Here is a 13,874-nt window from a genome sequence, read left to right on the forward strand (position 1 = left end):
TCCACATCCGGCGACGCGTAGTACGAACCTGGCCTACGATGAAAGGGTGGACAGCCGATTCCCTAAAGCAACGTGAGGATCTAGAACGCGACCAGTTTGGTACTGGGAGATTAGAGCCACGTGTAGACAAGGACAGATTGGTAGCGGAAGAGGAAATGCAAAGGTGAGCAACTATGGCTGCGGGAGAAGGGTCCTCTACGGGACTCCATAGAGCAAGGCGCCTAAGAGACAAGTTTGTTGGTTCTAGCGCGTTGATGGCCCACGCTATCTCTATGTGGGTTGATGATTTCATCAGTATCCCTCTCGAGCTACTTGACGATGGTTGCATCCGTGTGGGAGGTCAAATTGGCAGAAAATTGTTGGGGATTCCTGAGGAAGAGGAGGTTGGAGATGACGAAATAACAACAACCTTGACCCAAGCAAGAGAGGATGAGGAGGAGTACAGTCAGGAATGGATTGCTGAGATGGAGAAAATGATGGCAGCCTACGACAAAAAAAAGTCCGTTACAAAAAGCTTTACACGGCCATCTTTTGTTTTAGATGGATTTGACTGCCCCGACCCGTTTGCCACACAGCCAACCCCCGAGGCATGTGTAAGCGCTGGAGGAGTACAACCTCCCAAACCTGATGGCCAAGCAAGTGTTGCACCGGATTTGGATCGGCCGTTAAATGAAGTGTGTCAAGGAGGCGCGACAATGTCTGCTCCATTAGGTGATGTTGCCGGACTTGGAGTCCCAGCATATGTGCACACCTCAGTTGCAGCAACACACATGGAGGTGGTTGGTGCCGTAAGTATCCAAATTAGTTATTCGCGCACATAATTTTTGTTGTTTTGATAACATTTAAATGATTGTTGTATTGCGCAGGAGACTGGTGGAGTAGGGGAGACGGTACACGAGCGAAGGGAGATTACGAAAGGTGGAAATGCTAAGGTGGGTTCGTCGGGTGACGAAACTGGAAGAGTTAGAGAAGGTGGTAAAGAGGTGGTGACAACAACAAAACAAAAATGTGTTAAGGTAATATCAGATATGTCATGTCCCGATGGGAGAGTCAAGGTTTGATTTAATTTAATGTATTGTATATCATAACATTTTTATGTGAACTTGTAAAGACACATATCTGATTGACTTGAAAACATAGGGAAATGAAGATAACAGATCAGGCCTGACAAAGGAAATGGCTTTGAAGCGTGGACAGGAGAAACAGCCTGCAGTGACAAAGGTTTGTACTAATCTAACGTTGTTAGGTCAGATATAATGTGCATTATACATTGCAGTATGTGCATTATTTATTATGTTTCATGCATTATATTGAGTATCTTATCCATTATATGCATTATTTATTATGTTTGGTGCATTATATTGAGTATCTTAGGCATTATGCAGTATGTCTAATTATCTTATGAATTGTATTGTAACCTTGCATTCACAGAGACCGCCCCTGTCAAAGGAGAAGGGGATAGTAATTTCTGAGGCTGGGACGGGTGGCATTAGTTCCGACGTGCCATTGAAAATCGCGGCTGGACGTGTAAAAGGAAAGGAGAAGGTCAACAAGGCTAAGGAGGCCATCCGATCGGTAACAAAATAATAGATAACATCTTTTAAGGATTTTTCCTAATTGTTGTATGTGTATTGTATATTTGCAGCAGGATTTAAACGTTGAAACGACACGTTTAAGGAAAGCTAGTCCTGCTATGCGATCTCCTTTCAACGAGCGTGCTGTAAGGCTTACAGCCAAGGCTAACGGCAATGACAAGGAACTATATTTCTGGGTTCTGAGCACAGCGGAGACGCATAAATCGATCAGGTGTGTATTATTTGTGTTGCATTTGATGTGTGAAGAGGGTGATTCTCTTTACTGATTGTTTTTTTGTATTTCATGTATTAATTTCTAAACTTCGCATTATGAAATTCTCATTGTGCATTATGTAATCATACAGTAATAGAAGTTTATTCTACATTAGGTTTGGTATTCTTTGAAAACAGTAATAAACCTACTGGGATTTTAGCTTCATTATTTGGATTTGGTAGTGCTTATGTAGGCAATTATTAACGTGGCATTTTATATTGATATGCAGGGATGCAATTGTTTACGAAGACTCCTCCAAACAAACAGTGAAGTCCGAGTTCCTTTCACTGGCACCATTTAAACCTGTCAGCCCGGTCATCGTGGACACTTGGTGCTCATATTTGAACAATATAGAGAAGCTCAAGGCACCATATACAGCGTCCAGACTCTTCTTTTCGACAAGGCCATGCGTGAGTGAATCTATTATTTTATCTATTTACGAAATGAATATTACTCTGCAACATAAGTACCTGAAGTACCGACAACGATTGTAGGCACCATCGCTGATAGATAGCCCTGAAGAGTGGGATGAAGAAAGGAGATTTGCGTCTTTTTGGACCATTCTTTTTGAGGAGGCACTAGCAGCAGGATACAGCAAATGGGAGAAACACGATCTGGTTAGTGTGAATATAAACTTATTTGTATGAGAATCAATTGTTTTGATGTGCCGGATGGCAAGATCAACATTATTGACCACACCCTCACAGAGTCGCACGCATCGTTCGGCGACAAATATGGGGACACACCATCTTTGCTGGTATGATATGTGACCACTCTATTTTTTTTTCCTTTTATGCATTAAAACATATTTTGGTGATGCGGTAAAATTATGTATGTTTTTGTTTTAGCGGAAATTCATGGCTGACGCAATAGATAAGTGCAACGACTCCATACTGGCTGATGTGATACGAAAGTGCACAACACATGTAGTTGCAATGCCGTGGCGGAACAACCTGTCCATATCTGAGAACGGTGTGTATGTCATGCGCCACTTGGAAACCTACTTTGGAGAGAAGGAGAAAGACTGGGAATGCGGGCTCACAGCGAAGGGAAACAAAAGTATTGAAATGTTTCGAATCAAGTTCGCAAGGGCGTTACTGACTTGTGCTCACAATGTCCGCGGTGCCGCAAACCAAAAAAATGCAACCAAGTTCTGGAAAGAAAAACCTGCAAATTTCAATTTCGAATGCTGGGTAGAAAATTATGGTTTGTAGTGCGTGACTCTCTGGTATTTGTTGGAAGACTTAGCATTTTAGATATTATTACAACCTTCAATACACTTACCAATGTTTTTGAGAAAGTCTTTTTGAATTGTATCTTGTGAGCACTCAGCAGAACCGTATGTGCATTCCTTTTAATCAGACGGATGAAAACACTTTTTGTGTACTTGGTGTATTATGTCCTTTGTCGTGTTTGTAATTTTGTTTTGTTCAAAATAGGTGGTCGTTTAACTGTCGTAATGCTTTACAGATGCCAAATAATGCACTAATTCCTGTGCGCAATGCAATGGCAACACTAAATAATGCATTTTTTTTATACACCTAATACATATTAATCCATGTATGTAGTACGCATTTATATATGTATATAATATCTGCTCCTAACATAAGTATTCGTAATATATTATGCATTACGAAACTTTCTTTGCGTATTTTACATGGATAATGCAACAATCGTTGGGCGTAATGCTAGCGCCTCAACTAAATAATGCATTCGTTTATTGCACACCTAATAATTTGCAACAAATACATAGTAGGCCTCCATTGTATGTGCATCATGTCTGCATATACTGTAAGTATTCGTATTATATTATGCATACACAAACGTTGTTTGTGTATATTACACAAATAATGCAACAATCGTTATGTCTAATGCAATTGCAACAATAAATAATGCATTTGTTGATTGCATACCTGATATAGTAGAACGTATATTTAGTACGCCTCGAATGTGTATATATGTTTTGTAATTGTTAATGGAAACCGTATAATGTATTAGGCCTTCAACGCTTGAGTTAAAATAATGCTCATGAAAAGTGTTAGGGACAGATGTTTAACCATCTAATAAACCGACATATTTTTCACCCAAACCAAGTAAACCAAGAGATTCTATTACAACCATCCTACTAAAAATAAAGAATCGACCAAAGGAACAACAAATGCAGGAATTTTTTTAAAGATATGAGTCAAGCTGGATTTTTCCCCTTGCGAGCATCCTTCTCCATCCTCATCTCTTTAAGCACAGGACAATTCCTAGAGTCGTGATGACCCATCTCATCGCAACCCTTACACCGTCTAAGAGGCCTAGTCGCATCCTTTATAGCCTTGTCTCTCTTTGAAATCAGACGGCTCGCCGAGCTGCTGGCGTGACCCTTCGTCTTCACAACATCGGGAGGATGCACTGCAACAGTTTCAGGCCTTGCCATTCCGTAAAACTCTTCAACCATACGCCTCTTCTCAGCGACTGAGGTTACCGGATTACCAGTTTGAAGTGAGTTGCCAAGTTCTTCGACGCCAGCTACAAATGCACGTAATGCGCCGATGTCGGTCTCAAACTGTCTAAGAAACCCATAAAACATCGAAATCGCCTTCTTTGACACAGTTTGCCTATCGTCAGCGGATGAGTGAGTAAGCAAGCGTTCCTGAAACTCCCCGTGTACAGCCTTGGCTAAGGACGTCTTCATCCATCTGCTTTCACAATATTTCTCCGGGATTTTTTTCACCTCATTGTTCCGAAATAGGAAGAAAATATGACTGCACAAATAACCATGGCGACCAAAAAGCTTGCATTCGCACGAGTAAGAATCATCCGTCTTGTCATGACGAACAAAATATGCATTGCGCTTGCTATCGCCAAGCTTGTATGTGTCAGCAGTTTCTCCTGACATAAAACTCAGCACACGACATCTGTCATTACCTTCGACTATTTCTTCTTGTATTTTCCTGAACATACTGTCGGTAAACAATGTAGAAGCATGTTTCTCGAACGGCAGAGTAGTTGCGAGTATGGGTATGGACGTGGCATCGTGGTAGTCCAAAGCTGTTCTACTATTCCGCTGGAATTCTATGGCGTGGTTGAAACTCAGGTAGAATTCGGCTATGTTTGCTCGGGGCTTCAGATAATTTTTGTAGAAACTGTTCTCTGATTCAGATATGGACGTAGTCCTAATCATCGAACCCATAGGAAAATCCCTAAAGTACGCCGGTATCCAGTACCTCCTATATGCATACAGTGTGTTGAACCAGTCGATGTCCTCCAGCTGATGATGTTCAACCAATCTATTCCACTCATCCTCGAATTCCTCCGGCTCTAATAGGTCCGACCAAACACAAGCGTTAAACTCCTTTTTGAAATCGTCGTCCCGCAATAATCTGTTTGGTACCTTGACTGCCAATTTATGCATTATATGCCACATACACCAACGGTGACGCGTGCCGACGAGGACTTCTTCAATCGCTGATCGCATACCCAAATCTTGATCGGTCACAATCATCCTGGGTGCTACACCCATACAATCTATAAAATGTCTGAACAGCCAAGCAAATGCCCCTGTTTTCTCGTTGCACACCAACCCGGCCGCAAATGTCACAGGACTACCATGATTATCCTTTCCAGTGAAAGGAGTGAATATCATACAGTACCTGCAGACATGACAACAACAGGTCGTCATAAGTATAATCGTATAATAATGCAACTTACGGCAGTACATAATGCAGTAACATCAAACAAATAATGCATACAATATACAATACATTAATAGAATATAACATAAACAACACATTATTTAGTTTTGTACCTATTTGTGTTGTATGTGGAGTCGAAGGACACAATGTCACCAAACATGTGGTAATTTCTCTTCATCACACCATCGCACCAAAACAAAGCAACCAACTGGTCAAATTCGTTAACTTCGTAGTGATAGGTGAAAGCCTTGGACATCTCCTTCTTCCTAGCCATGTCATCCAACACCATTTGTACATCAACTCCTTGTGCATATGCTTTTATGTCCCATGAGGCATTCCTGATATCCCCCACAGTGCAACCAGCCAGGTCAAACCCACCAAGAATCTCCTTCAATACCTTAACTGTAAGCGTGGGTCCTATATTCGCCCTGGAACAGTCTAGTATAAATTTGTGATGTACATCATCCAACTTGCGATTACTTGACATGAATTTCTGCTGTTCCGTCTCAACCATATGATGGTTATGAATCTCATTGAACTCCTGAATTATGTATCCTGACGAGCAATCTTCGGAGAAAAACCTGAAGGATATATTAGCTGTACAACCACACCGCTTAGATAACTTCCTACGCTTGATTGTGAAACCAGAACGGGCATTCAACTGGTCATCCTCTTCACCCTTCTTCCGTCCTTCCCTATTGCATACAACTTGATACCACGTGGTGACATCATCAACCTTCCTCATAGCTTGTTTGCGCGTATCAAAGCCAACTGCCCGGGCATATATGTCGTAGAAAGCAAAAGCGAAATCCAATGACTGGAATTTCTGACCTACAACAGGCTTCATCGAGGGAGGACATTCAGGTACAACAACCACTGTACATAATTGGAAAAAAGGGGTCAGCATAATATAACAACTTTGCAATATAATATGCTGACAAGTAATGCACGATTTTCTCGATTTCAATATGTCAAATTATTCAGATAGATAAACACGTGATTTATGCATACGTATAACACATACTAATAAAAACGTTGTTACGGAGTACATGTTGTGGTATATGTATTAAAAACGTTGTTTTTTACATACTACACCCTACCCCCTAGGCTTATTAAACCCTTAGGGGAAACAAGCAACGTGCGCCACACCGCGCAATCCAGACGAAATCTTTTTTACCCGAAACATTGCCTCTCACGAATTATGCATTATATAGAAACCTAAGTGCATTATACATCATCAATACGTGCATTATATGCTTCGTCTCAACCTAATACCCTACATATGCCGCTAGCGAAGCCATGGAGAAAATTCTCAAAGCAATCAGTAATGTTATACAATGTCAACACAAAACACGATTTAATTGTTGATTAAAACCTACCCCCTACATACTACACCCTACCCCCTAGGCTTATTAAACCCTTAGGGGAAACAAGCAAGGTGCGCCACAAATCGCAAACCAGACGACCCTATCTTTTTACCCGAAACAATCTCGCTCACTAATTATGCATTATATAGACATCTAAGTGCATTATACGTCGTCAATACGTGCATTATATGCCGAGTCTCAACCTAATACCCTACATATGCCGCCCGCGAATCCTTGGAGAAATTTCTCACAGCAAGCAGTAATGTTATACCACGTCAACAAAAAACACGATTTTATTGTTGATTAAAAATCAATTAATCAAACTAATACAACTTGTACATACGACACCCTACCACCTAGGCATATTAAACCCTTAGGGGAAACAAGCAACGTGCGCCACACCGCGCAATCCAGACGAAATCTTTTTTACCCGAAACATTGCCTCTCACGAATTATGCATTATATAGAAACCTAAGTGCATTATACATCGTCAATACGTGCATTATATGCTTCGTCTCAACCTAATACACTACATATGCCGCTAGCGAATCCATGGAGAAAGTTCTCATATAAAGCAATAATGTTATACCATGGCAACACAAAACACAATTTAATTGTTGATTAAAAATGAAATAATCAAACTGCTACCACTTCTACAGAAAGATCCGCAACATTAAAAAAACATGCTACTTCATGATTTACCTTCTTCCATTGCTTAAGATCAAACTCTGACTACCAACGACTGATTAACAATAGGATTTAGATTTGTGATAATTGAAACCTTCCAAAAAAATAGTAATGCAGAATCATATACGTCTGACGCTCTCTGCCTTCTTCGACGTGAGAGAAGAAAATAAACCGTAATATTTGCAAAGGAGAGAATCATGGAATTTCCATAACTAACACAATATCATCTACCAAATCTGCCCTTAATCGATTTTTAATTGATAATAATTAAATGGAATCAGCGATTTTTTTAAGCCACAAGATTGCTGGAATTAAAGGTTGAGATTAAAAAGGAAAAAGGAGGAAATATGAGAAAAGGAAATGAATACATCCCTATATATATATATATATATATAGGATTGTGATCAAGATAGAACCATTCTTAAACGTAGAAAAAATGCCAAACGGAGGTCGTTAGATCTTTTAATCCAATGGTTTTGATTTGCACAGCAACTTCCCATTACAACCAAAACTATTATTAATGGGTGAATGCAGAGAAGTGAAAAAATAAAGCATGCATGGACTCTTCTTCGTTTCATTCATTCTTCCATCAACATGTGAGTTTTTTCACATGTTGAGTCCGGAATGTCGTGAAAACATAGTCTAATATGTATGATTTTTAATCTTGACCGTCATTTTTTCCTCATCCAATGAATAAAATATGTAGAATTCTAGGTTCTATACTTAAGAATGGTTCTATCTTTAACGCAACCCTATATATATATATATATATATATATATATAGGGTCTTCATCTACCAAAATCAGTCCTTAAGTATAGAAATACAGACCATATCTAGACCGTCAGATCTGGAGATTAATGGCTAAGATATGGAGTGACTCCTCGTTTTATATGGGTCATAATAAGGCCGATCTATGTCATGTTAGGGGTAATTTAGGAAACAAAAATATTAATAACTGTCGTTCCGTTTTTAGGCCCTGATTAATTGGGATTGGGAGTAATTACTGCACACGTTCCATTCTATTTCACTCTCTTTCAACAAAAACTCTCCAATCTCCCTCAAATCTTCTTCTTCTACCACCAAATCAACAAAAAATCATTCAACAAAAAATCTTCTCGGCCCCTCAAAATCGTCATCTCCTCCACAGATTCGTCTTCTCCTCCACAAAAATGTCGCCTCCTCAAAAACCCTATTCCTACTCCAGAAAATCGACGGAGAAGGGGAACCAAAACCTACTTTACCACCAAATCAACAAAAACCCTTCTCCAAATCAACAAAAACCCTTCTCCAAATCAAAGCGTCTCCACCTCAAAACCGTCGTCTCCTCCACAAAATCGTTGTCTCCACCAGAAAATCGAATCCTCCACGATTTTGGAAGACGGTGAACCAAAAGCCTACTTCAACAATGGTGGACACTCGAGCATCTGGATCTGCTAGTCATGACGGAAAAAGTTAGTAAGATTTTGTTCAACGCTTGACTTAAATTTGACTAAATCAGGCAAAATTGTCACTTTAATTGGTTGTTCGGCACGTAGTGTATCAGAGAACGAACGTGAAGAAGAAGATTTTGCGGATCCCTAAAGCACCGAAATGTATGTCGATTTCATTTTCTGGGATTTGGATGCATGTAGTTTTGTTTCGATTTTGGAACTTTGGTATTTAATTGTGGTTTTTTGTTCCATAAGCAAAAGGTCAAACCTCTTCAATGGCTCAAGTTTTCGTTTAGTATGACCCAAAAATCGTAGTTGACAATTTTGGTTATTATTAGTGTATTCGTCGGTCGTATGACCCAGTGCCAGCTTATTATGCCCCAATTTAACCAAATGTTTCTATGACTGAAATCCCCGTTTAGTATGACCCAAAAATATATCTAATGTTTTTGGTTATTGGTAGCGTATACTTTGGTCGTATAACCTAGTTCCAACTTATTATGACCCAATTTAACCATATGTTTCCATGACTAAAATATATTATTAGTATGACCCAATAGCATAGTTGATGTTTTTGGTTATTGTTAATGTATTGTTTGGTCGTACTAATATTTGCAACCCATGTTTTGCAGAGGACGTTCTTTTGTAAGTATTTAACAATGATTGGTTGTCACAATCAATGCAAATCAGTGATCAACGCACCTATTCAGAGGTTGAAAATGAGTTGGACAACGACAGACAATGTTGATGACAACAGGGTTTATTTGCTTAGACACCTTGAAGTCTACATGGGTGAAAGAGAGGGTCAATGACTTTTGAATGCTTTCCTCTTGTTTTTTGTAGACGATAGCCCATGCGATAAATATTACTCGATACATTGGGTCACAATAAATCAATATTTGAGTTATAGAATTGTTAGGTTAATTTGTGTCATAATATACCAACATTCGAGGCATGACGTAAAACTACTCAGTACCAGCATGCCTCATACAATTTGATCGAAATGTTCGCATGAAACAAACTTATTGGAAGTACGACCGAAGAATATTCTCGTGTTCTGAACATATTAAAAAACCAAATACGCGATTGTAATCATGTTTTAAACATATTAAAAAAGCTAGCAAGACAGAAGAATGCAAACACAATAACTAAAAACAATAGTTATGCTTTTGGGTCATGCTAAACGACGTTTTGAGTCATGAAAATATGTGGGTATATTGGGTCATAATAATCCAATATTCAAGTCATGCCATAAAACTACTGTTTTGTATGCCAACAACTTAATGACGATGATACAGAATTGGAAATGGAACTGATTAATCTGGAACACGATTGGAGTTGGAATCTGCTAACGACGATGATATATAAAATTGAGAATGGAACGGATTAATCTGGAACACGACATCGACGAATATTAAATCACAAATAATAAATCTTCATGGAAAAAAGTATGATGGAAGTTTGATGGTAGATCGGTTGAAGAAGATGAAGATAGGAAGAAGAAGAAGTTGAGGAAAATAAACTGTTAACTCATGCGTGTGATTTGTTGGCCGAAATAAATGTAGGCAAGATTATAGGAGATGGCATAACAATAGAGAAATAGCTAATGACTTTATTAACCTTAATGAATATTTAGTGAATAAAATAATAATATTTAGGGAATTAAATGGGCCATTAGATCTTTTAATCTCAAGATCATCTCGCCTAATCCTACGGCTGAAAATTGGCCTGTATTTCTTTGTTTAAATGGATTCTTGTTTGGATCAAAATCCTATATATATATATATATATATATATATATATATATATATATATATATATATATATGGATGTATTCATTTCCTTTTCCTATATTTCCTCCTTTTTCCTTCTTAATATCAGCCATTAGATTAGAGAAATGGACGGTCAAGATCAACATTGGTTAATTAATCCCATGTTGCATTATTTGTCATATTTTGTGCATTATGAGGGTACAATAGTAATCTAATAATGGCTGGAAACCGCTACGAATAATGCACCACATGGTCACGAGTAATGCATATAATTGCCTATATAATGCACAATATGTGAACTGCAATGCATACGAACAAGATGTGCTGTGTTATGATGTTTGACACACGTTTCTTGTTTCCCCTAAGGGTTTAATAAGCTTAGGGGCTAGGGTATAGTACGTAGACATGTATGTAATCTTCACATAGTAACGAGTAATGGATATAATTGACTATATAATGCACAATTTGTGAGCTGCAATGCATATGAACAAGATGTGCGGTGTTATGATGTTTGACACACGTTTCTTGTTTCCCCTAAGGCTTTAATAAGCTTAGGGGCTAGGGTATAGTACGTACGCATTAATAACAAATTATAAAATGATACGAATAATTCACCAAATTGTCACGAGTAATGGATGTTATTAACTATATAATGCACAATATGTGAACTGCAATGCATACGAATATGATGTACCATGTTATGATGTTTGACACACGTTTCTTGTTCCCCTAAGGGTTTAATAAGCTTAGGGGCTAGGGTATAGTACGTAGACATTACTAAATGCACGTATGTAATCTTCAATCCGTTGATTAACCCATATACACAATACCTCTAATAATGCATAATATACTGAGATAATGACAATTAACAGCTACATAATGCACTACCTAAACCAAATAATGCACCTACGTATATTCCAATAACAATAATTTGTTAGTAATGTCTACGTACTATACCCTAGCCCCTAAGCTTATTAAACCCTTAGGGGAAACAAGAAACGTGTGTCAAACATCATAACATGGTACATCTTATTCGTATGCATTTCAGTTCACATATTGTGCATTATATAGTTAATAACATCCATTACTCGTGACAATTTGGTGAATTATTCGTATCGTTTTATAATTTGTTATTAATGCGTACGTACTATACCCTAGCCCCTAAGCTTATTAAACTCTTAGGGGACACAAGAAACGTGTGTCAAACATCATAACACAACACATCTTGTTCGTATGCATTGCAGTTCACAAATTGTGCATTATATAGTCAATTATATCCATTACTCGTTACCATGTGAAGATTACATACGTGTCTACGTACTACACCCTAGCCCCTAAGCTTATTAAACCCTTAGGGGAAACAAGAAACGTGTGTCCAAACATCATAACATGGTACATCTTATTCATATGCATTGCAGTTCACATATTGTGCATTATATAGTCAATTATATGCATTACTCGTGACCATGTGGTGCATTATTCGCAGATACCAAAATGTGGCAGTTACTTTTCCGTCAAATGTCAATAATAACCCTGTAATGCATACAACCACCTTCTATAATGCAACACGGAACCAGTTTTATAGAATCAATCTGATCCGTTGATGCCTTAGATCTAACGCGTAATATTAAGAAGGAAAAAGGATCTAAGATGTGAAAAGGAGAATAACGCTCCCCTATATATATATATATATATATAGGGGGTGTGATAAACTACAAACCATCTATAATACAAACTATACAAACTTTAATCCTACTCACTTAATACAATTAATCAACGGTTAATATAATAGATTTTTCTAATGTCAACATTTCATACAAATCTGTACACTCCGTTGACATCGAACAATCAGAATTTGTACACTCCCGTTGACATAATTTATACACCCTGTTGACATCAGCCCCCGTTGACAGAATTTGTATACTCCGTTGACATCAGCCCCCCGACAGAATTTGTACACTCCGTTGACATCAGCCCCCGTTGACATAATTTGTACACTCCGTTGACATCAGTTTGTATAGTTTGTATTATAGAGAGTTTGTATTTGATCACGCCTCTATTTATATAGAGAGAGATTTAGTTACAAATATTAATTTTCAAAACATTGGCAATAAAATAATATGCATCCTAGTCCTCCCCGTATATATACAGATTTAGTTACAAATATTAATTTCAAAACATTGGCAATAAAATAATTAATGAAGTGAGCTCACAAGAGCATCATTCATTTTGTCCGAGGTATATATTCTAACAATTATTAAAGATAAGAAAATGTTGATACAAGCAATCAGATACTCAATTATTCATGTATTGTTCTGCATAGTCAATAGAATTTCTTAATTTGTCTACGTCTGTTCCCAAAATTATACGTTTATTGTGTGTAATTTTAATCGCATCACTTCAACCGCATGATTGCTATGTTATAAACTGTGTTTCGAAATATTCTATAATTTTCATATCAATTGATGCCACGTATGATGATGATCACCTTAAATATACTTTAATATTAATTGAGTTATTATTAAATAAAAATAAAAACATATATTAGAACAAAGGATGCCAACTTCATAATCCTGAAATATATATTAATCTAGATCATAATATTAGGCTCTAATTAATTATAATCAAATTTCGAAGAGAAGATTGCTAGTTCATGGATCCAAAGTCTATGTTGCAGTTAATATCGAGTATTATTTATATATTGTCAAGAGATAAAGAATATATTTTTTAGAGCACATGTACTCCCTTCGTCTCATAATATATGACACATTTGGATAATAACACGAGATTTTAAGATATGTTTTTCATAAATAGATACAATTCTATTTAGTTATACCCCCAGAATTAAACACTACTCCCTCCGTTTACTATTTAAAGAGTTCTTTTGACTTGACACGAGTTTAAAGAATTAAATTGTTTAACTTTATGAAAAAAAGTAAAGATAGCAAATGAGTGGAATGTGAGACCCGTTTTTAATACTATCTAAATTTCACTAATTGGATTGTCGTGTTGTTGGAAATAATAGAAATAAAAAAAATACTGATGCTAACTGTTTTTGTATAATAATTATGCGTGGATATGCATGT

The 13,874-nt window shown here is 37.5% G+C and overlaps 1 protein-coding gene and 2 long non-coding RNA genes across 3 annotated transcripts; 2 read left to right on the top strand and 1 right to left on the bottom strand.

The window, feature by feature from the left end:
• Positions 1 to 1,488: 1,488 nt before the first annotated feature.
• Positions 1,489 to 2,102, top strand: LOC121765102. Its single transcript, XR_006042723.1, has 3 exons — positions 1,489 to 1,575; positions 1,646 to 1,806; positions 2,078 to 2,102. It is a non-coding gene; the product is annotated as an uncharacterized LOC121765102 (long non-coding RNA).
• A 1,931-nt stretch (positions 2,103 to 4,033) lies between these two features.
• On the bottom strand, positions 4,034 to 7,610 carry LOC121764133 (protein FAR1-RELATED SEQUENCE 5-like). The gene is made up of 3 exons (XM_042160199.1): positions 7,601 to 7,610; positions 5,645 to 6,407; positions 4,034 to 5,489 (listed from the first exon to the last, which is right to left on the bottom strand). The coding sequence occupies exons 1-3, from the start codon at positions 7,608 to 7,610 to the stop codon at positions 4,034 to 4,036; spliced, it is 2,229 nt and encodes a 742-aa protein (XP_042016133.1).
• A 1,126-nt stretch (positions 7,611 to 8,736) lies between these two features.
• LOC121764842 lies at positions 8,737 to 9,869 on the top strand. The gene is made up of 3 exons (XR_006042639.1): positions 8,737 to 9,037; positions 9,122 to 9,178; positions 9,649 to 9,869. It is a non-coding gene; the product is annotated as an uncharacterized LOC121764842 (long non-coding RNA).
• The last annotated feature ends 4,005 nt before the right edge of the window (positions 9,870 to 13,874 follow it).

This window comes from Salvia splendens, chromosome 14 (assembly GCF_004379255.2).
Source record: "Salvia splendens isolate huo1 chromosome 14, SspV2, whole genome shotgun sequence".
NCBI classification, from domain to species: Eukaryota; Viridiplantae; Streptophyta; class Magnoliopsida; order Lamiales; family Lamiaceae; genus Salvia; species Salvia splendens.

Bases quoted from the DNA above. Each gene is read 5' to 3' on its own strand.
- LOC121764133 (XM_042160199.1), bottom strand. The intron at 5,490-5,644 runs GTACAAAACTAA...TCATGTCTGCAG, and splicing joins TCCACATACAACACAAATAG to GTACTGTATGATATTCACTC.